General features: G+C 34.4%; 2 protein-coding genes and 1 pseudogene across 5 annotated transcripts; all 3 read right to left on the bottom strand.

The window, feature by feature from the left end:
- Positions 1 to 117: 117 nt before the first annotated feature.
- LOC104779529 (65-kDa microtubule-associated protein 6) lies at positions 118 to 4,289 on the bottom strand. 2 transcript variants are annotated; one of them, XM_010503895.3, is made up of 12 exons: positions 3,519 to 4,289; positions 2,900 to 3,103; positions 2,549 to 2,818; positions 2,239 to 2,454; positions 1,973 to 2,128; positions 1,726 to 1,885; positions 1,480 to 1,631; positions 1,303 to 1,390; positions 1,150 to 1,223; positions 992 to 1,066; positions 537 to 910; positions 118 to 387 (listed from the first exon to the last, which is right to left on the bottom strand). In XM_010503895.3, exons 1-11 carry the CDS (start codon positions 3,594 to 3,596, stop codon positions 557 to 559), a joined length of 1,827 nt encoding a protein of 608 aa, XP_010502197.1. In that variant the 5' UTR covers positions 3,597 to 4,289; the 3' UTR covers positions 118 to 387; positions 537 to 556. The 2 variants fall into 2 exon arrangements, with proteins under 2 accessions (XP_010502197.1, XP_010502198.1); XM_010503896.3 differs by having other exon boundaries at positions 118 to 424; positions 3,519 to 4,051.
- A 5,745-nt stretch (positions 4,290 to 10,034) lies between these two features.
- LOC104779528 (cyclin-J18-like) lies at positions 10,035 to 14,596 on the bottom strand. 2 transcript variants are annotated; one of them, XM_087464819.1, is made up of 9 exons: positions 14,378 to 14,596; positions 14,189 to 14,265; positions 13,768 to 13,867; positions 13,575 to 13,673; positions 13,479 to 13,496; positions 13,311 to 13,384; positions 13,050 to 13,176; positions 12,907 to 12,967; positions 10,035 to 10,340 (listed from the first exon to the last, which is right to left on the bottom strand). In XM_087464819.1, the coding sequence occupies exons 1-9, from the start codon at positions 14,438 to 14,440 to the stop codon at positions 10,252 to 10,254; spliced, it is 708 nt and encodes a 235-aa protein (XP_087320945.1). In that variant the 5' UTR covers positions 14,441 to 14,596; the 3' UTR covers positions 10,035 to 10,251. The 2 variants fall into 2 exon arrangements, with proteins under 2 accessions (XP_087320945.1, XP_087320946.1); XM_087464820.1 differs by having other exon boundaries at positions 13,311 to 13,381.
- Positions 14,597 to 16,433: 1,837 nt separating this feature from the next.
- LOC147937502 (uncharacterized) lies at positions 16,434 to 19,174 on the bottom strand (annotated as a pseudogene). The gene is made up of 5 exons (XR_015565457.1): positions 18,394 to 19,174; positions 17,857 to 17,986; positions 17,461 to 17,748; positions 17,153 to 17,381; positions 16,434 to 16,916 (listed from the first exon to the last, which is right to left on the bottom strand). The product of XR_015565457.1 is annotated as an uncharacterized LOC147937502 (transcript).
- Between the last annotated feature and the right edge of the window lie 558 nt (positions 19,175 to 19,732).

Below are 19,732 nucleotides of genomic sequence, written 5' to 3'. Positions count from 1 at the left end.
GTGCATTTGGGTGACTCCTTTTAACAGTAAACGCATAATGAACCTATCCATCTAACCTTTAAAGTATACGCAAACGCAATGGTTCAATATCAAAAAGCACTACTAAAAACACAAACATTAAGCTTAAAGCAAATACGTATATTATACACAAATACGTACGCACAACAATGACCATTCACACACTTTCACACGTGCATTACACAAAACAATAGTATCTTCTCACTTCAAAATAGAAAATTTGTAACCTCTAAAGAATAACAAATTTCACATTTATTTTTTAACTCTTATCTCACCATATCTCCTAAAAGTCAGTCACCTTCTGTATTCACAAGTCTGCATCTTCTTCCACTTCCTTCTTTTTTACCATTAACATTACTCCCACAAACCCTGCACCAAGTATCCAACTTCTAACATCAATCTCTGTCTACACAAAAGTTTCAAATCACCACAAGAACCTGGTCATTTGAGGATTCTACTACAAATGCATGTGAAGCTAATCACTTGATGCATCAAAAGTTTTTGATCTTTTCTCTTACCGGTGCAAAAGAGAGTCAAGTCAGCCTTGGAGAGGCGAGTCTGGCTCAGAGCTATAAATCGATGTGTAGGTAGTAGAAACAGTATCTTCCTTTTGCATGGCCACATAGTTTGACGGAGTAGAAGTGTGTCTCCTAACTTCTTTGAAATACCCGTTTTGGCGATGATGACCAGAGTAAGATCTCGGGGTTAAAAGAAGGTCAGGAGTAGTTGTCCCTACCGAGCTTCTACGAGGCGTGGGAGGTACTGAACCATTCCCATTGCTAATGTTGAAACCATTGGGCTTTCTGAAACTACTGCTTCTTCTTGGACTTGGTTTTGATCCGTAAATAGATTCCCTTTGAGTTAGTAGGAGATCTTGCCTCTTCTTTTGATCCTGCATTAAGATATAGAACTATGTTTTAAGCAGGAAAGCTATAATCTCGAGTGTTTGTAAGAGAGTTATTTTGGGACTAACCCTGTATCTTTTCTTTTCCTCTTCCTGTTGTTTCCTTGTCAATTTATAGTCTTCTAGTATGTTAACCAATCGAACCTATAGAAAGTAGTCACAAAAATTAAAGAAAGGACTTTGGCAGTTAATGACTTTGCACTTAACTTTAAATAGTTTTAACTTACACCGTCGTATAGAAATGAATTCTGCATGTCATTTTCCCATACAAGTGTTTTCTTGATAAGATTGTCAACCATTCCTGTAGTAAACACCACACAAAAATTATTTATTTGACTTCATATTCAGAAACTAGAAAAAGGTGAAAGGTGGAAAAGTACCAGGGATCTTATTGATTGTAACACGGGCACGTTCTGCACGCTTGAGGTTAACATGTCCACCTCTTCCAGCGCTATACCGGTTCTCATCCTGAAACCAAAGAAAGAATCTTTAGAATACATCCTTCAAAGAATCCATTTTATCTTCTGTGAGTTTCAAGATTTAAGCTTCTCTCATACCAGATTATATTCTTCCAACCAATTCTCCTCTTCACATGCGGAGAGCCAACGGTCAATTCTGTCCATGATATCTTTTCGGCTTTGTGCTTCGTCTTTAATCTTGTTTATTTGCATTTCAATATTTGAGAGAAGCTCTGAAGGGTCCACTAATCCTGAAGAAACATGGGGAAACTAGGCTTTAAAACAGGTGGAATTGGCAAGTATATACCAACTATATTCAAAAGCCAAAAGCTCAATCACATTTACCAGAATCTATTAATGCAGTTGATTTCTCAGCAGAAGTGCTTGTGTCAGGTTGAATGTGAGTTAGCCTGCACAGATCCTCTAACTCGGATCTTCGTTTCATTACAAGCTCCTTCATTCTGCTTGCTTTCAGTTTACTGAGACTGTCCACTTCTGCAGATACCTAAAAAGTAAGGGTAAAAAAAAAGACTCAGATAAAGAATGAGACTAAAGACATGAATGTTAAATAACAGAAGTGCTTCTACTGAACCTGTTCAATTGTCTCGGTCGAAAGGATTCCAGGCTCAGTGATAGTAGATTCAGATAATCTTACAACATAAGTAACTCTTCCAAATTTAGTTCTCTCTTCTTGTGGAGTGTCCATTAGATTCCATAGCTCGAAAAGTGAAGCCAATACATCCTTCAGCTGCATATTTGCAAGTATGATTGGAAACACAAATAATGAAAAAATCAATCTATGAATATAAAACATAGAAGAAGAGTATTGTGCAAATATGCATATAAGTACAAGGTTACCTTTTGAAATCGAGCTTTTCTTTCAGTTTTTAGCTTCTGAATCATGTGCTCAAGACCCTCTAATGTGCTATCACTAATGTTTGTAGATTGCTCTTGCTCTGTCCTATGCAAGCTTGGATGAACCTCACTAACCGTTTGACTAAAGTCAACTCCAAGAACACCGCATAGTGCATGGACTTCGTTGACATAACCCAACACTTTGTTGAGACGATCAGACTGCATGAAAGAAACATAAACATGTTCATAAAACAAAAAATGAAATAATGGATATTGTTCATTGCTCTATGTAGAAGTGTGACAGAAACTTTACCTTTTCTTTTTGAAGCGTGCGGAGATGTGTTTGATACTCGTTAAGTTTCCTCAGAGTCAAGTCTTGTTCTTCGAGAGTCAAGGAACTGATCATGACCTTATTGAGATGGTCACTGTATCCTGAGATTTCCCCACTAATCTTCTCAATTTGCGCTTTTATATCCGAAAACTGTTTCATTCTCTCCTCTTTTTGAATCGTCAGTTCCTCAACTAGAGGAGTCACAGCTGCAAGCTGTTCTTTCAATGATTTCGAACCTTTATCCAGTTTAATCTGAGCATCAAAATACAAAAATTTAGAGTAAGCTAACACACAATATAATCATCTATTATGATCATGAAGATAGCTTCATACCGGTGAGTTGATGTTAAAAACTCCAAGGGCAGCCGTTAAAGAAGCAACTTCAGCTTCAATAGCTGCAACAGACTGATGAAGCTTTGCCTTGGAATTTGCAGCCTCGTCAACTTTTCTTTGATAGATTTGAAGACATTCTCTCTCCAGTTCCATCAGCATCCTATCTTTCTCAGTCTCACTCTCACCAATTTCAACCCATATTTTCTGTTTCATACACCCAAAAAAAAAAAAAAAAAACCCATTAAACTCATGAAAATAGCCTCCATATGAGAAAAAACAAAAGAGATTTTTGAGTACAAGAGCTTATGCATGATCTTGTTACCAAAAAACAAAGACATCAACAGTTACATGTAGACCAAAAAAAATTGAAAAAGAAACAAATTTCATGTTTAGTCAAAATCCACAGGGAACCCTTTGACCTAAGAGATGAAAAGATAATGAAAACAAAAGGCTAATTTCATTATGAGTCCAAAAGAATCATCATCCTTTACTAACCCTTGAGAGTTTACAAAAAACAAAGATAAAGACTTTTCTTTTTCTTCAACCGTCATCATCAAGAAAGACCCCTAAATTCTCCCAAAGAAAACAAAAGAGAGAGAGAGAGGAAGAGACAACAAACCTGAAGCTCACGGAGAAGATTATTACAAGTAGTGTTCGTACAAAAAAACAGAGCATTGGGACTTCCAATTTCCAGCATTTTCTTCAGCTAAATTCTCCTCACTCTTAGTTAAAATCTTGAAGAAAGAAGCTTTCTTGGTTCTTCTTCACAAAATGGTGCTTAATCGAACAAGAAAGAGACAACTACTTGCAGAAAGAAGCATCAGATCTGAAGCTTGAAGATGAGACAAACATTCAATTAAGCTCCTTTCATTACTTAACTTTGCAAAAACCAGAAAACAGAGAGAGCAAAGTAAGAGAGAAACAAAAGATAATAAATTTTGCTGAATTAGGCTAAAAAGAAAAGGGAATGAACAGAGAGAAAAGAACAGGTAGCAGAAACAGAGAAGAGAGTTTAAAAAAAAAAAAAAAAACAATAATGAGCTTCTTTTAAAATCGGTTATTACAGGATTATATAACGTTATAATTTTTTTTATTACACTACACTACTACAACTTTAATAGTATATTATTCTGTTTCACGGAAAAATACGATAAATTGGCGAAAAGACCGACGACGGGTACGGTGCGGGTGAGTGTGCCAGAAGATAAGCGCGTTGCCGCTATGAGAGCGTGGTGGATACGTTCCAATTAGAGATGAAGGATGAATGTGACGCGAGTTATGAGAGAGTGTGTTTGTGTTGTGAGTTTTTTGGTTGTCGTGTAGTGGTGATAGAAGAAGAGTCACTGACATAAGTAGCTGTGTTTTGACGGTGTAGTGTAAACTTTACGATAAAAATTCTTTGTTTTCATATAACTATAAATATTTATAATACCATTTTTTTTTTACTCGTGAAAATAAAAATAAAAATATAAGCAACTAATTTTTTTAACGTTTTGTATCCAGTAACTTTTTTTTATTATTAATCAATTGTTCAAGCTATTTTACTATTACGTAATTGTAAACTTCATCTGACATGTTGGAGAGATCATCAATATATTTCTATGAATATAAATTTAAATTCTGTAACAAATTAGGTAGACAAATAATATATGATCTCAACAGAAGTTAGACGAGAATATATATATAACGGTACATAATACACTAATATACAACTTCGTAAAAGTATGTGCATATATTAGTTAGTATCTTTCATATTCCAAATGTAACGATGTATACGAAATCAAATATAATATTGTTCTACTAATAATTGTTAGTACTAAAATAAAACTTAAACGTTAAAACAATCAAACAATGATCATGAGAAGAAAATAGGAAAAAATGTCAAAAAAACCCCGATGTTATTTTTATTTGGACGTTTAATTCCCAATAGTTTTCGGTTGGAATAAAAATACCTGGTATATAAAATTAGTGTCAAATAAAACCTTATTTTTAAAAAATTTGTTGAATCGAACAGACGACTTAACAGACGTTAACTTAGGTAACGGAATCGCTGAACCGGATTAGGTTTCAATCAACGTTTTTAAACAGATATATACAATATGTTTACGTAACTTGACGAATATGTTAAAGTAGTCTAATGGTAAAGGGTTTGTATTAGTCTCCACCGAACCTGGGTTTGAACCGTATCCCCAAACTTTTTTTTTTTTTTTTGGAAACTCGAAATTTTTTTTCCCCATCTCGGATCTGAAAACGGCAACGAGATTCACAGGTTAATACGGCAGCTGCCAAATCGATCGATCAGAAACATCCTTCTTAGATTGATGATAGTGATGGATGCTGCTACGGTCTGAAGCTTCATACAGAGGCTTTCCTAACAAATTCAAATAATTCCACAGTAGATCTGGATAGGGATTGTTAATTTGTGGCTGAGACTTCGACGGAGCAGCAGACTCGGTTACCGGTGGTTGTGAATTCAACAGAGCGGCTGACATCTTCCTTGTTTCCGGCAGGTGAGGCGGCTGACTTCTTCCTTGTTTCCAGCAGGTGAGCAACGACATCGGCGATGAGAAAGAAAAAAAAAAAAAAAAAAGTGTTGGTGGTGGGGTTTGAAACCAGCACTCGGATGTGGTAAAACTTACCTTGTACCACTAGACTACTTTAACATATTCGTCAAGCTATGTAAACATACTGTATATATCTGTTTAAAAACGTGTGATATCCGCTTTAGCGATTCTGTTACCCAAGTTAACGTCTGTTAAGTCGTCTGTTCGATTCAACCAATTTTTTAAAAATAAGGTTTTATTTGACACTAATTTTATATACCAGGTATTTTTATTCCAACAAAAACCATTGGGTATTAAATATCCAAATAAAAATAATAACGGGGTTTTTTTTGGCATTTTTCCCAAAGAAAATATACCACAAATGGGGAGGACAGAGACTTCTATTGTTAGTTTGGACTCTGATTAATTGAAGTTGAATACCTCTCTTAATAACAAGAAAGATGCCAACTTAGTCTAATCAAAAGTATGGTCACTCATTAACGCTCTTCTCCTACCAGTTTCATTTCATCAATAAAAGTAGAAGTCTACTTTAATTAACAACTTTTGTTAATATCCCATTCCCATCCAAACATAATTATTGCTCTTCATACCAACTAATCAAGCTGCAAATTATTATATATGTTTCTATATTGGATTTTTTTTTTTAAAAATTACTTACAAAGTTTTTATATAAACGAGTAACGACCAAGTTCAATAATTTATAAAATTAGTATTTAATGTCATTTTACCATACACATATTCAACGTTATTTTTCAATGGTTAGAAACTTAGAATATAGTCCACTTACACAATAAAAACGACATTAATCAAATGAAGATCGAAATGAACTTTCCAGCTAACACATAATCAAGATATTGAATAGTTCTGTCCAATAAAGTTTTAAAGTCTCCAAATTTTGTTATCATATTTTCGTAGAGCATTAAGCTAAGTACTAAAATGTTTTGTTATTTTTAAGAGAACAATATATATAAACTGTCTACGTTTATAATATTTTTTTTTTTTCAACCATTGGATCACAACTGGCCGGCCCATTAGCCAAATTCCTACATTCGTAGGAGCCGGGACTCGATCCTGGGTGTGATGGTGCCTTCTACAAATGGACTTACCTCCTGCCATTACACTAAGGTCACTTTACACGTTTATAATGTTTTTGTGCTAAAAAAATTATCTCTCTAATTAAGAATCAAAAGATGGCACATAACTCCTTACATCAAAGAAAAAACGAAATATATAAAAAACATTTAAGGTGGTTGGGGAGAAAAAGAAAAAAGAGAAGTAGCTAGAATCGGTTCAAATTTTTGAGTGGGGAAATACGGTCCATTCATTTATAAAATAAATTAAAAACCCTTAGACTTATTCGCATCAATTTAGTTTTTATGATTCTATTCATTAAGTATACGATCTTTTTTTTTTTCATTAAGCATACGATCTTATGGGAGTAGTTATACATACGTATCCCAATAATAATAAATTTGGGTAACTTAATAAAACAAAATTTGACACATAACTAACAATCTTTTACGAAAACATTTGTTTTTTGTTTTGTTTTGTTTTGTTTCTGTACTAACCAATTTAATACCGCATGTGTGGGAGACTGAATGGATATTAAAAGTCAACGTCGTGCTGGATACAGTCGTGATACGATTATGAGGAAACATGATCACTTAAAAAGGAAATGTACTTAATCAGTTAATCATATTATTCGTTTTATATAAGAGAATCATACATATGCCATGAAAGTATAAGCAAAAAAGAATTGTTTATGAAAACAACATTAAGGGTATGATTGGTAACGTAACCAAAACTGCACAAAAAAGCTGTAAGCTGAAGCTGTAAGCTAAAGCTGTAAGCTTTTAGGGAATAGTGCAAAACTGTAAGAAAGAGCTGTACAAGAAAGCTGTACAAAAAAGCTGAGAGTAAAGTTTTAAATAAAGTTTTTGGTAAAGTTTTTGTGATTGGTAAAAAATCAAAGTTGTACCACTTGTAATATTTTGTGTGTGTTTACCAATCATTACCTAAATGTGATTTTTTTTGGATAGAAACACTAAATGTGATTTAATACTAAAAAGAGTTAATAAAATCACTATAATAATGTGCTAAAAGCCTAAACCCCTTAGGATGCCACTGGGATTAAGTGTCTAATCATTCCATCTAATCATATACTTATCTAGTGGTTGGATTTTAACATCGACGTGGCAAACCCATTTCACAACTCAACAATCCTGAATTATTGGTTGTTTGAAAATCAAATAAACATTAAATTCAAGGACTCTCATTTTTGGAAGGGTCAAATAGTTATTTTATTCAAAAGTTTTGTTATAGCACAGCTCACTTTTGTTTTGTGTAATGTAACCATAAATATTACAGTGAAGTTAGGATTTTAGTACTATAGAAAGCATAGAAACAAAAATCTGTAAATGCCAAGTGGAATTGGTTATTTCTCTCTTTATTTTCACATTTTTTTTGTCTTTTTTTTTTTTTTTTGTCAACTGATGTTGTATATATTATAAAGATACATCGTGAATTACAAATTAGCCGACGGAAAACAAGAATATCCCCGGAGTCTAAAGTCCAAAAAAGGGAAACTAAGCCGGCGAACAAACAGAAGTTCCCGAAGGCATAAAACGAAACCAAAAGTGAAAAATACAAAGTAGAGAAATTAAATCCAAAACAGAGGATGAACCCTTAAAATAAAGAAATAGGCAACAAGGCATAAATCCTCACATGATACACTAGTTTTAGGATGCAAGAAAAAACCTTTCTCTTCAAACACTTAGCTGAGAACTACCAAGGATGCCCACGTCCAATCCCAGGCTAAGAACAACCACCTCCTATCAAGAAGAGAACCAATCTCTTGTAGCAGAACCAAAGACTTCATAACCCGGCAAGCAAAGACTCGAAACGCTTCCGAATGCGACGATGACGACAACCGCGTCCAGAATCGTCTGTGTAGAAGACTAACCAAAAATGCAGTCAGATCTCACCAGATCTGCACTGCAAGTACAAGGAGCGCAGCCTAACCTCTCGAAACAACCGAACTCAAAAGCACGAAGATGGAACGAAGAAGCTATCAACCACAAACGAACAAACAAACCAGAGAAGAGCCCACTTCAAACAACTAAGACTAGCATAATTTCTAAACAAACCGAAGCCCAAACATAGAGAGGAAACAACCTTAAGGGAATCAAAGACTGGAAAAGAAGACCAAGGGTGATGGACGAAACAATGGTTGGGCGGATAAAACGCAATCGCAACCAGACAAACCCAGCGGCTTCAAACAAAGAGAAGCACATGAACAGAAGCAAACGAAGGGGATGGTTAAGAGATATATTATTCTTCGAGTCGTACCGTGGAGCTGCTAGCTCCGGAATTAAAACAATCAACTTGCAACCACACAACCCAACAAAGACCGTTCCTACCGCAAAGCCAAAACCCAAAATCGAAACTTTAACCAAACCAAAAGACTCCCCAGTCAAGGACCAAACTTCAACCACCTCTACAACACTAGACACTTAGACCTATCTAAACGGAACAGGTGAAGAACGGGAAGGACAGCTTACTCAAACGGGAGAGAACAAGAACCCATGGCCACAGAACGAGAAGCAACACCTAAGAGATCAAGACCCCACCGGATCTGACAAAGGCAAAACGAGGCTTCTCCTAAAAACCACCAGGGGAGGACGCAACAAACGCTCAAAGACCGCCAAGCAATCCTCACTGTGAAGAACGTCTCAATCGCTGAGCTTCTAACCATCCCATCGATCCACCAGATCCAACCGAAACAACTCGAACGAAGGCAAGAAACAACTAAAAACAGAATTACAGGGCCCTCTCACAGCTACGGCGAGGAGCACCGATCACCGGAGAGGGCAGACGGAGATTTGATCTTCTGGGCGGCGGCTAGGGCGAACAGGGGGAAGAGAAGAGAGAAAAAAAGTTGATCTCCGAGATGGAGTAGGTCTATTTTTTTTTTTTTTTTTTTTTTTTTCTGTCTTTTCTTTTGTCAGCATTAGTTATTTGTCTTTATGTTGGTGATATTTTTCGGTTTAATAGTGAAACTAAATTATTTGAGGATATTTGGAGAAGACAAAGCCTAATGTGGTACAGTAAGGACAAAAATATTCAGAGTTAAAGTACCAATATAATAAATTCGCACATTTATGTAGGTGAAAGTAAATTAAATTTTAGATGGTTCGAAGTGGATCTAGTAACTCACATGCTTGGTATGTCACAGCGCAACCGTCATTGCCTTGTGAAGCATTACATATATCATTAGATCCCCATGTGTTACGTATATCGATTTATTCTACCCTCATCGTATATATTAATATATACATACAATGTACGAATTAGAATTTCACAAAACATTACAAAATACACGTGTATTTTGTAATTCTCCAACTCAATCATTCTACTTGATTTAAAGGTCAAAATTATGGACCAAAACCTGACTGGAATTTATATTTACGTGTATTTTGTAATTCTCCAACTCAATCATTCTACTTGATTTAAAGGTCAAAATTATGGACCAAAACCTGACTGGAATTTATATTTAACGACTCTATTAACAGTTTGAAGGCAGGAAAATTAAATTTTAAAAGTAAGGAAATTCATATATGATGTGTATATAATATGTACGTGTGTGTATGCATATAGACCCTACATACATGTCCTTATATCTTCGAAAATATATATGCATACTTTATTTCAACTTTAAATTGTGCTAAAAATAAAGTAGAAGCTAAGAAGGGATTAAAGCTGCGTGTACCTGTAGGGTTTAAGGAGAGTTTAGGAAGGGTGAGAGTAAAGGATATGATCAAGTATGTATCCAACAAGCTCCACCACTTCCTTTTCTTCCTTGTTTGTCACCATTTTCACTGTCCAAAAAAAAGACAAAATTCATAATCATATACTATATTAAAAAACAAAATTCATAATCATATACTATAATAAAAAGGAGTTATAATATAAAGAGACAGTTTCAGAAGGCTCCAGAAATCAATACTCAAAAGAACTCCTTGGAAACTACTCCTAACTCAACAAACATCTTTGGTGTATAATTTTGGTTATATTTTATGTATCAACCTCCTAAACAAACAAAGAATCCAGCTTTAAGTGAAAGCAAGAAACATAAATATAAAAATGAAAAATATTTTTTACGGAAACAGACACTCTTTTAGCCAAATAGGTGATTTTTGTCGATATTCTAATACAAAACTAAAATGCTAACACTAACTTTATAACAATGGACGTTTTTGATCTATTGCAAAAATTTCAAAGATACTTAAATTTGAAGTAGTTGTTATTTCACAACACCTTATCCAATTTCTATAATTAACTGAAAATGAAAATGGTAGGTCGAAGTAGGGACCCCATAATATTGATGAATAATAAAACTATATATCCCCTACTCACAAACATCAGGATCATCAAAGCCTGCAAGCCTTAAATTTTTGCTGCATCTATTCGAGTCATGAATGATATAACAGAGTCGTGTAACACAGAAGCAGAATATAACTATGTAAAGGTGAATATCTAAAATCATTTTTCTTTTAGGATTAATAATTGACAGTATAATTTAATAATATTATAATAATTAATTGTATAATTTTTTAAAAAATATAAAAAGAATTAGTATTACTTTTTATACATATATGAACTATCTTTTTATATTTATTAAATTGTTTAAATTTTTAATTTCTTATAATTTATAAATATGTTAAAACAAAGTTTTTGTAGAACACATGAAAAAAATTTTAACTGTTAAATTGACACGTGTCGCGATCACATTAGTTACTAACTTTGAAAACCAAGGTTTATATTATAACATAATATTGAATACGTTATCAAATCATTCACCGATCAAAAACTTAAGAAAATTACATTAATTTCTTATTTTGATTATCTTATTTTTTTTACATTATGTTAATCACTAATTTTTAACACATTAAACCTTTTCATACTTTAATCATTTTTCTGTATAAAATTCTTTTTACTATATGATTATAATAAATAATAATTGCAATTAAATTGCAAATATTTTCTTTATTAATTGCACATATTTTCCTATTGAAATTAATAATTTAATAGATAACTTTCCTATTAGAATTAGTGATATAATAAATTACTTTTAGCTTTATATACTTTCAAAAATATTAATTGTAATCCTTTTATTTTTAGCAGTTTTTAATTATCCTATAATTATTAAATAAATTTTATTTTCACACATGTCAAAATATTATCGATATACTTGACAAATGTCACGATTATAGGAATTACTAACTTTGAAAACTAAGATTTATATAATAAGATATATCACCCACAAATGGTAAAGAAAATAAAACAAAACATACATTAGGGTTAGTTATGCTATTTATACAATTAAGTATTTAAGTCTATCCGATTTAAATATAAATAATTATAGGTTATTTTAAATTTGAGATTTCTCTATTTTTATTTTATTAATCCATTTTCTCTCTTATTATTGTATAAACCATAGTTTTTACAGTTAATCCAATTTTATAAAAAATATATTTTCAATAAAAAGTATCTTGCGGCGTAGCGCGGGTCTAACCTAGTGGTCCCTAAAACTAAGATAGGCCTAACATTTTTTTAGCTTTATAGTAAAGACTCATACCACATGGGGTTCTATGAGTACATGTGTACAAAAAAAAAGAGTAGGTGAAAGATTTTGACATGAATCATCTCTTCTAGAATTTGGTATTGTTTGAAAGATATCACTGTTTGCTACCATGAAAATGTGAAAACTTAAAAAGGTAATATAGCGAAAAATCTCAGAACAATTTAGTGTGGACTACTCCATAAATGAAGAAGAATAAATTTTGGAGAGGGACCCTTTGAAATAAATAAAAAATAGACTTTTCTTCTTTCTCTTTTGTGTGTGTGTGAGTGTATTACAGCTATAAATTCCATGAAAATGAGGTATAGTTTTTCAATAGAAAAAAAAAAAAAAGGAAATGCTGACGTTTGACTAGTGACTTCTACTATTACTGTCTCCTATATCTATACGGTCCGGTACAATATTTGAGTGGCCCGGACCGGAGATATGTTAGGTTAAGCAAAATAGTGTGGACCACAAAAGATTTGATTGGTCCGTAAACCGTATATGGCCGGTGGTCAGAACTGAATAACTTATATAAGTCAAGCTTGATGGCTTACTATCATAATAAAAAGTATTAGGTGAGGAACATACAATGTCCAGGTCTAAGGGGCAATATGAAGAAGACCTTGAAGTGTGAACGAGGTACTCTTTTGTGTGATGTTGAAATGCATAGTCAAAAAGGAGCACATTGGGCCTTATTATGTTATATGTCCTGTTTCTAACTAATTCAGTATCCTATGACTTGATTAATCTAAATCTATCTTTGGTAATTGTTAATCTAAAAAACTTTTGATGGAAAGAGCAGGAGTATGAATGCTTACCCCAAGGGAGGATAGGGAAGTCATACTGTTGTTTTGGCACTGTGATTATGTAAGAAGACACCTATTGTCAAGAGAACAACATGAGTTAATTTGGTTTTTGAGGTCTATTCAAACAGAGGCTTAATGGAGAGCAATTACATTACCAAAATGGAAGTAGCTAAAGATGTTGAAGATTGATAAAGAAGGGATGTCTCCTCTGTCTCGTAAAGAAGATCCATCATGTCCATACATGCTTCAAAGTTCAAAAGTTCCCCAACCTTTGCAACTTCTCTATTAGAAGAAAGTATGGTTTAGGAGTTAGATAATAATAAAAACATGGAGTAAGACGATATCGTTCACTTTATGTTAGTTTTAAGCAGGAGCTTTAAGGGTTTATATACTTTGATAAGGATAAAACAACTTACTTGAACTGAATGAAAAGGTCTTCAAGCAGTGTATAAGCTATATTAAGAGTGCCAATGTCAAATTTCAAAACCTGCTTCTCATGTACAACGAGAAAGACAGATAATAAGTTCGAATAAGCTCGCTTTCTATAGCGTAAACAACATATCCCCCAAGTGTAGAATGGTTACCCTCAGAAAAACTAGTTCCTGCAAAAGAAACTCATAACTCAATACGAAAACCAAAGCATCTAACAAATGTCATTCACAGTTTCAAGAGCAGCTTACCGCATCCAAGAAATCCCGAACCATAAAGAGTTGCTCTGTAATCACTTTATCCCCAAAGGATTTCAGACTATGAACCGATAAACCCCGGGCACAATGCATCTATAGAAGCAAAACAATTCAGTTCTAGGTACACAATATAAGAGAAGAACCACACAAAAAAGACTATATCACAAGTAAGGAAGTAAAAACCCACTTTGCATGAGATCCATATGGAGACTAACACAAATAGCTGCAGATTGCTTTCAGTCAGAGGTTGCAATAGCCAATGTTCAGCTTTCTTTCTCTGTAAGAACCTAATAAACCCAAATATCCAGATAGAAGAATCACAAAACATGACATAATGCCTAAATTTTTCACCAAAATCCAAAATCCATCAAACAAGAACTGATCCAACCAAAAGCACATAAACCAACTAGTGAAATGAGTATCAATAAGGCAGTCAAATACTCCAAAATCTAAAGTATCCGATTCGAAACTAATCCAATCAGAAGCAAAGGAAACGAGCAATTTCACCGATTTTGATAACTGAATTCCACAATTAAACCCTAAACACAATCGAAATCACTAAAAATTCTCAAATCAGGAATCATCATCGGAGTGAAAAATCGCAATACCTGACTACAGAAGGACGAAATCGATCGAAGAAGAGAGATAGTGCTGAGTATTTAACGATCGGAGGAAGTTCGAGTTGCTTTCATCGCCAAAATCAGATCCAAAAAACAAACAAAAAAATTCAAAATCAGAAGTGAATAAAACCCTAAACAGGTAGCGATTGATAAGAAGAAGAAGAAGATTAAACTTACAGTAGAAGACTGAATCAGGAACTCGACCAATCTCCGTCGTAGATGAACGATCTCTGTACTCATCTCTCTCTCTCTTGACTCTCTTCTCCACCGTGAAAATTTTAAACGTTTCAATGGCGCTGAAACTCTCAAGGCCGATTTTTTTTTCTTTTTTTTTCTTTTATCAGTCTATATCGAGAAGATTCTAAAATGGGCCTGGGCTCATAATTAAATAGGCCTAATTTTAATTTCCTTATCACAAGTATATATTATGGATGATGAGTAGCGAAAACAAAATAGTGAATGTATTTTAATTTTATTTTCCCATTTTCTTACAATAACGATTCATTTGTTTATTGGTAACGAGATATTTTTGCATTTTGTATTTTTCCCAATTATACACTAAAAAAAAAAAAAAATCATTCAATATTTCACTCAATGTTCAAATCTGATATTATCCTATTTCCAACAACTAAAATTTTGGCAGACAAACGACAACAACTCATATATGCATTTACTAAAACCACTTGCCCATTATAATTAACAAAAACCATATCTCTTTGTTTTGTGAAAACAAGATAAAATAAAATATGATTCTTTTATATATTAGTCTCATATTATTATATAAAATACCCAATTGTTCATGCTCCAAGCCTCCTCCTGTCCACATAATATAATGCCAATTGCTAAATTAACCAACCATATGGCTTGTTCGTTTTCTATTTATAAAATTTGTTAATGTTGTTTGTTGTTGTTAAAGTGTTAGTCACACATATATATATATATATATATATATATATATATATATATATATGTATGTTACTGCATGGGATGTCACCTCCAAATAATTTTTAAAATGTGTAATTTATAGCCAAATGGATGTTCCAGTAATATTCTGGTGGTTGATAATTCGTTTTAGTACGTGTTCAGGATCAAAGATTGGGTGTTACTATACTTTTCATTAATTAGTAGTTCTTTTTAAAAGTTGTGGTTGAGAATTTTAACCTTTTTTAAGTAACAAATATATGTGATCCCGGACCATAGAGAGTTGTTGAACTGCATAAATGATATAACTCGATATACTTTGTAATTCTTGAATAAGATTTTACCACACAACTGTCACTTGTCGCCAAGATTGCATATTTAATCAATATTTCACAAAACCTCTATTATAGATTCTTTTATTACAAGATGCTTAGAACAAAATTGTATAAAACAAAGACTCTATTATATGAATAAGCTTATAACTATAGTTGGGTGTATTATATACATGACACTACACGAAAACACGGCGTTTGGGACTACTGGAATCGTCTCAAATCAGTCGCTAAGTCGGTATGTGCAACTATTGAAGGACTGTTATATTTGGTCGCAAATATTTGGTCGCAAATTGTTTTGGTCGCAAACCAGTCCCTTATTTGCGACGCATTGGAGACAAGGGTTATGGTCGTTAATTAGCGACTACGGACAGACCGAAACGTACCGTCGTAATGAACGACTCTATAGTGACTCACTGGCGCAGTCGTAATTGGCGACTACGGACAGACCGGAATATACCGTCGTAATTAACGACAGTATAGTGACTCGCTTTGGCAGTCGTAATAGACGACTTCTTTCAGACGACATGGTAGTCACAAATTAGCTACGTTTGGAAGACTGACTTAATACCACAGTAAACTTTAAAAATCTGAATTTTGGTCCTAAAATAGTCGCTGTTTAGTCACAAGATAGTCGCAAAGGAGTCAGAATTGTTTGTGACGGACTGAAGACTAAGTTTTTTTAGTCCCAAAATCTTGACATATACACAACAAATTTGGTACTTTGTTTGTGTTTATTTAAATTATAAATGGTCGCAAATCAGTGAAAATATACCTAGTAATTTGGGACAGTATACAATAAATTTTGAAAAAAAAAACCTGAATTTAAATTAAAATCCTGATTTGAATGATCTTAACAAAAAACATACAAATCATTCAACGATCATATACAGAAAATAGTTTTAGGCTAAGGATCTAGAAACACTACTACACAATCCAAAAAATAGTTATAGAGGCTTAAAAGAGATAGAATTAGTTTGTTAAGCATGAGAGGATGATACTGACAAAGGTGAAGTGGTTGGTGCAGTCGCAGGTGAAGTAGATGGTGAACTAGCTCCTGAAGTGGTTGTTGCAGGTTGGTTGACATTGGTCGCAGTGGCTGGAGTGATGTTGGTTGCTGGTGCTGCTGTGGTTAATGGCGCATTGGCTGGTGGTTGAGTAGACAAGAATTCTGCAACCCCCGGATCACTAGTCTTCAAGTAGGATACGAGCATCTCCAAGGTTGCAATGCGGTTTTGAGCGTCACGTTGCTCCTCATCACGTCTAGCATCTTCTCTGGCACGTCGAGCATTTTCTTCATCTTGATCAGCGAGCTTACGACGAGCAACCTGGAGTTGTTCTTGAATCTCTAACAGCGAATCTGGACTAGAGCTTGGATAAGTAGCCTTTCTTTTCCCTTTGGTGATTATCTCCGAGAGACTTCCAAGTCCAAAGGGGGTTCCCTTGGCATTCGTTACAGTACACTAAGACAAAAGAAGAGATGATCATTCACAAAACAAACATAACAAACAGAAATATCACACAAACCCAGATAGAAATATCACACAAACCCAGATAATCAACATCGAGTATTCTCAAGCATCAATCAAAAGTATATCAATATCAAGGATTCTTAAGCATCAATCAAAATCAGATACTTAGCTTAGCAAAATAAGACAATTATGATAGGCACAACAAAGACAATTGTACTGGAAATTACCTTTAAGAAAATGTCATCTTTTTCTTGAATGGGGAGGAGGGTTGCATGAGGAGAATCTGGCGAGGAGTGGTCTGTAACATCAGACTCCATTTGAGACATTACCTCCTCTATGTTCTTCTCATATGTCTCCACAACTTGTTTGGCCTTCTGAATAAAAACTTCCATCTGCCTTTGTATGTGTTGCGACAAACACCTCTCCAAGCGAGACAGGACGTCCCAACTTTTCTTCCTACAATGGATAGAAAAATGTTAATTGTGGATACTGAAATATTTAAATGAAATAATTAGAGTTAGTTTAGAGCATTTACCAACTCTTGTTGAATTCGCAAGTAAGATTTCTGGCTGGATAGATGTTTGTGGATTCCAAGACCGTCACGATCAGAATTACGGGCTTGGGATGCATTAGAGCTCTTCTCCTTAGCTTCAGGTGTGTCCCAATGCTCCCACATTTGTTTCCAAAGTGTAGGATTGATCCAAATCGGTGGCTCATCATACGTCTTTGCTTGACTTACAATTCCTTTCATTCTGTTTTTCGCTATCTTCACAAATCCTTCTCTCACAAGCTCAGTAATCGCAACATCCCAATTGTATTTCCTCTACACAGTACAACAATGTAAAGTAAGTGTCAAGTAAGTAAACAAAAGACAAACTCATTGACTTAGTTTAGTAAAAAAAGAAACTGTGTCTAAAAAGAAACTCATTACCGTAAAGGATCTAAAATATCTCTCCCGTATGTGTAATGGCGTAACCTTCCAGCTGAAGTATGGACCATCGAACTTTCTCCTTAAAATCCCAGAAATAACACGAGATAGCTTTCCTTTGTCTCGTCCAAACCTGTTACATAAATATGAGAGTGTTAAGTTATAAAATATAAGCCATCAAACATAAGCGAATGGATCACAACACAATAATCTAATGGAAATTGAACTAAACTTCACAACACAATACAACACAACACAACAAACTTTGAAAACAATTTAGAAACTTTGAAAACAACTAAGAAAACGAACCAAACTTTGAAAACAATAAGAAACTGAACCAAACAATAATCTACTTATTTTATCTAAACGATAACACAACACACAAAGCGTTATTCAAATGGGAGCAATGCGATAATCAAATTATAAAATAAAAGAAAAAAATATTTTACCAAATGATAAAATGATAATCAAATGATAAATATTTTACTTATTTATCAAAATAATAATCAAATGATAAAATAAAAGAAAAAAATATTTTACCATATGCTTTGAGTGTCGGGGATGGGATGCGGACTCAATATCGGGAGATGGTGTCGACCAGGAAGTGCAAGCAACTCATCCAGTTGCTGTTGGAAGTCTTGATTCTGAGCCGGTGGTGGATGCTCTTGACCGTCCTGATTCGGAGGCGGCGGCGGTTGGAATCCTTGATTCGGAGGAGCCAGCGGTTGATACACCGGATTCTGAGGATTCGGCGGCAGAAACCCCAGATCCTGAAGCGGCGGTGGATAAGCCGGATGGTGAAGCGGTGGTTGATATCCACCATTGTGAAGCGGCTGGTTGTATCCCGGATTCTGAGGAGCCACCTGTTGATACACCGGAACATGAGCATGCGGTGGTGGTGGCTGCTGCATCTGGGAGTGGAGCTGTTGTTGAAAGCCTGGTTGTTGTGGCTGAGGAGAAGCTTCTCGAGGATACTGGGGAAATGATGCTTGCGTATACCGAGATGGAAGCGACGGTTGAGATTGTTGGGAGTGTGAAGAATTTTCGTTGTGAGAGGAAGGGTTAGAGGAGTGAGACGACGAAGCGACATCTCTACTTCGTCTCGCAACGCCGCCAGATCCATGACCACCACCGCCAGATCTACGACCACCACCGCCAGATCCACGACCACCACCGCCGGATTTCATCGGAACAGAAGTCGGAGAAGAAGTCGGAGAAGAAGTCGGAATTTCAGTAGATTAGAAAACGAAAAGACAGAGAGAAAAGAAAAAAGAGGGTTTCGGGAAATTATGAGGGTTTCGATATTTACTAAGAGTGTTACTAAGAGTGTTCAATTTGATGGGGGGGGGAATAATTAAACTCGGGGGAATAATTACCGCTAATAATTTTCACTAAAATTTGGGGAAATTTTAATCCGTAAGAAAGTAGTGGTACTTTAAGACTACTTTGTGACTGTCGTAAACATTAAACAAAAACTATACTTAGTGGCAGAACAGTCGCAAATTATAAACCCAGACACCTACACGTCTCAATTTGTTGACATGCACAATCTAAATAGTGACAAAACAGTCGCAAAATATAAGTTCAGTCACAATATAGTCTCAATTTGTGACGTCTTTGTGACAATAAAATATTAGTATAATTTTGTGTTAAGATTTTATAACCAAAAACATATTAGACATGACCCTTTGATCATGTATACTCTCATTTAAGAGTTTAGTTTTGATAAAATATCAAACATAATAATTTTTATATGTTTTTGTAAATATATACAACCTTCACTACTTTAACTTAATTAAACACATGTAATTCTAATACATGTGTTGGAGGATATAAACATAATTGTCTAATTTGGTGTTTTATTTATGTGATTATAGAA

This window comes from Camelina sativa, chromosome 9 (genome assembly GCF_030686135.1).
Source record: "Camelina sativa cultivar CO46 ecotype springtype chromosome 9, ASM3068613v1".
Classification (NCBI taxonomy): Eukaryota; Viridiplantae; Streptophyta; class Magnoliopsida; order Brassicales; family Brassicaceae; genus Camelina; species Camelina sativa.
This window is presented reverse-complemented; position numbering and strand designations above follow the sequence as displayed.

What these genes read in the sequence shown, in the direction of transcription:
- LOC104779529 (XM_010503895.3), bottom strand. Translation starts at nt 3,596, where the DNA reads ATGCTGGAAATTGGAAGTCCCAATGCTCTGTTTTTTTGTACGAACACT. An exon ending in AACTGCATTAATAGATTCTG is followed by an intron (nt 1,632 to 1,725) that starts GTAAATGTGATT and finishes ATGTTTCTTCAG; the next exon opens with GATTAGTGGACCCTTCAGAG. An exon ending in AGGAAAAGAAAAGATACAGG is followed by an intron (nt 911 to 991) that starts GTTAGTCCCAAA and finishes ATCTTAATGCAG; the next exon opens with GATCAAAAGAAGAGGCAAGA.
- LOC104779528 (XM_087464819.1), bottom strand. Translation starts at nt 14,440, where the DNA reads ATGAGTACAGAGATCGTTCATCTACGACGGAGATTGGTCGAGTTCCTG. An exon ending in TTTCGTCCTTCTGTAGTCAG is followed by an intron (nt 13,868 to 14,188) that starts GTATTGCGATTT and finishes TGGGTTTATTAG; the next exon opens with GTTCTTACAGAGAAAGAAAG. An exon ending in CTTTAGCTACTTCCATTTTG is followed by an intron (nt 12,968 to 13,049) that starts GTAATGTAATTG and finishes TCTTGACAATAG; the next exon opens with GTGTCTTCTTACATAATCAC.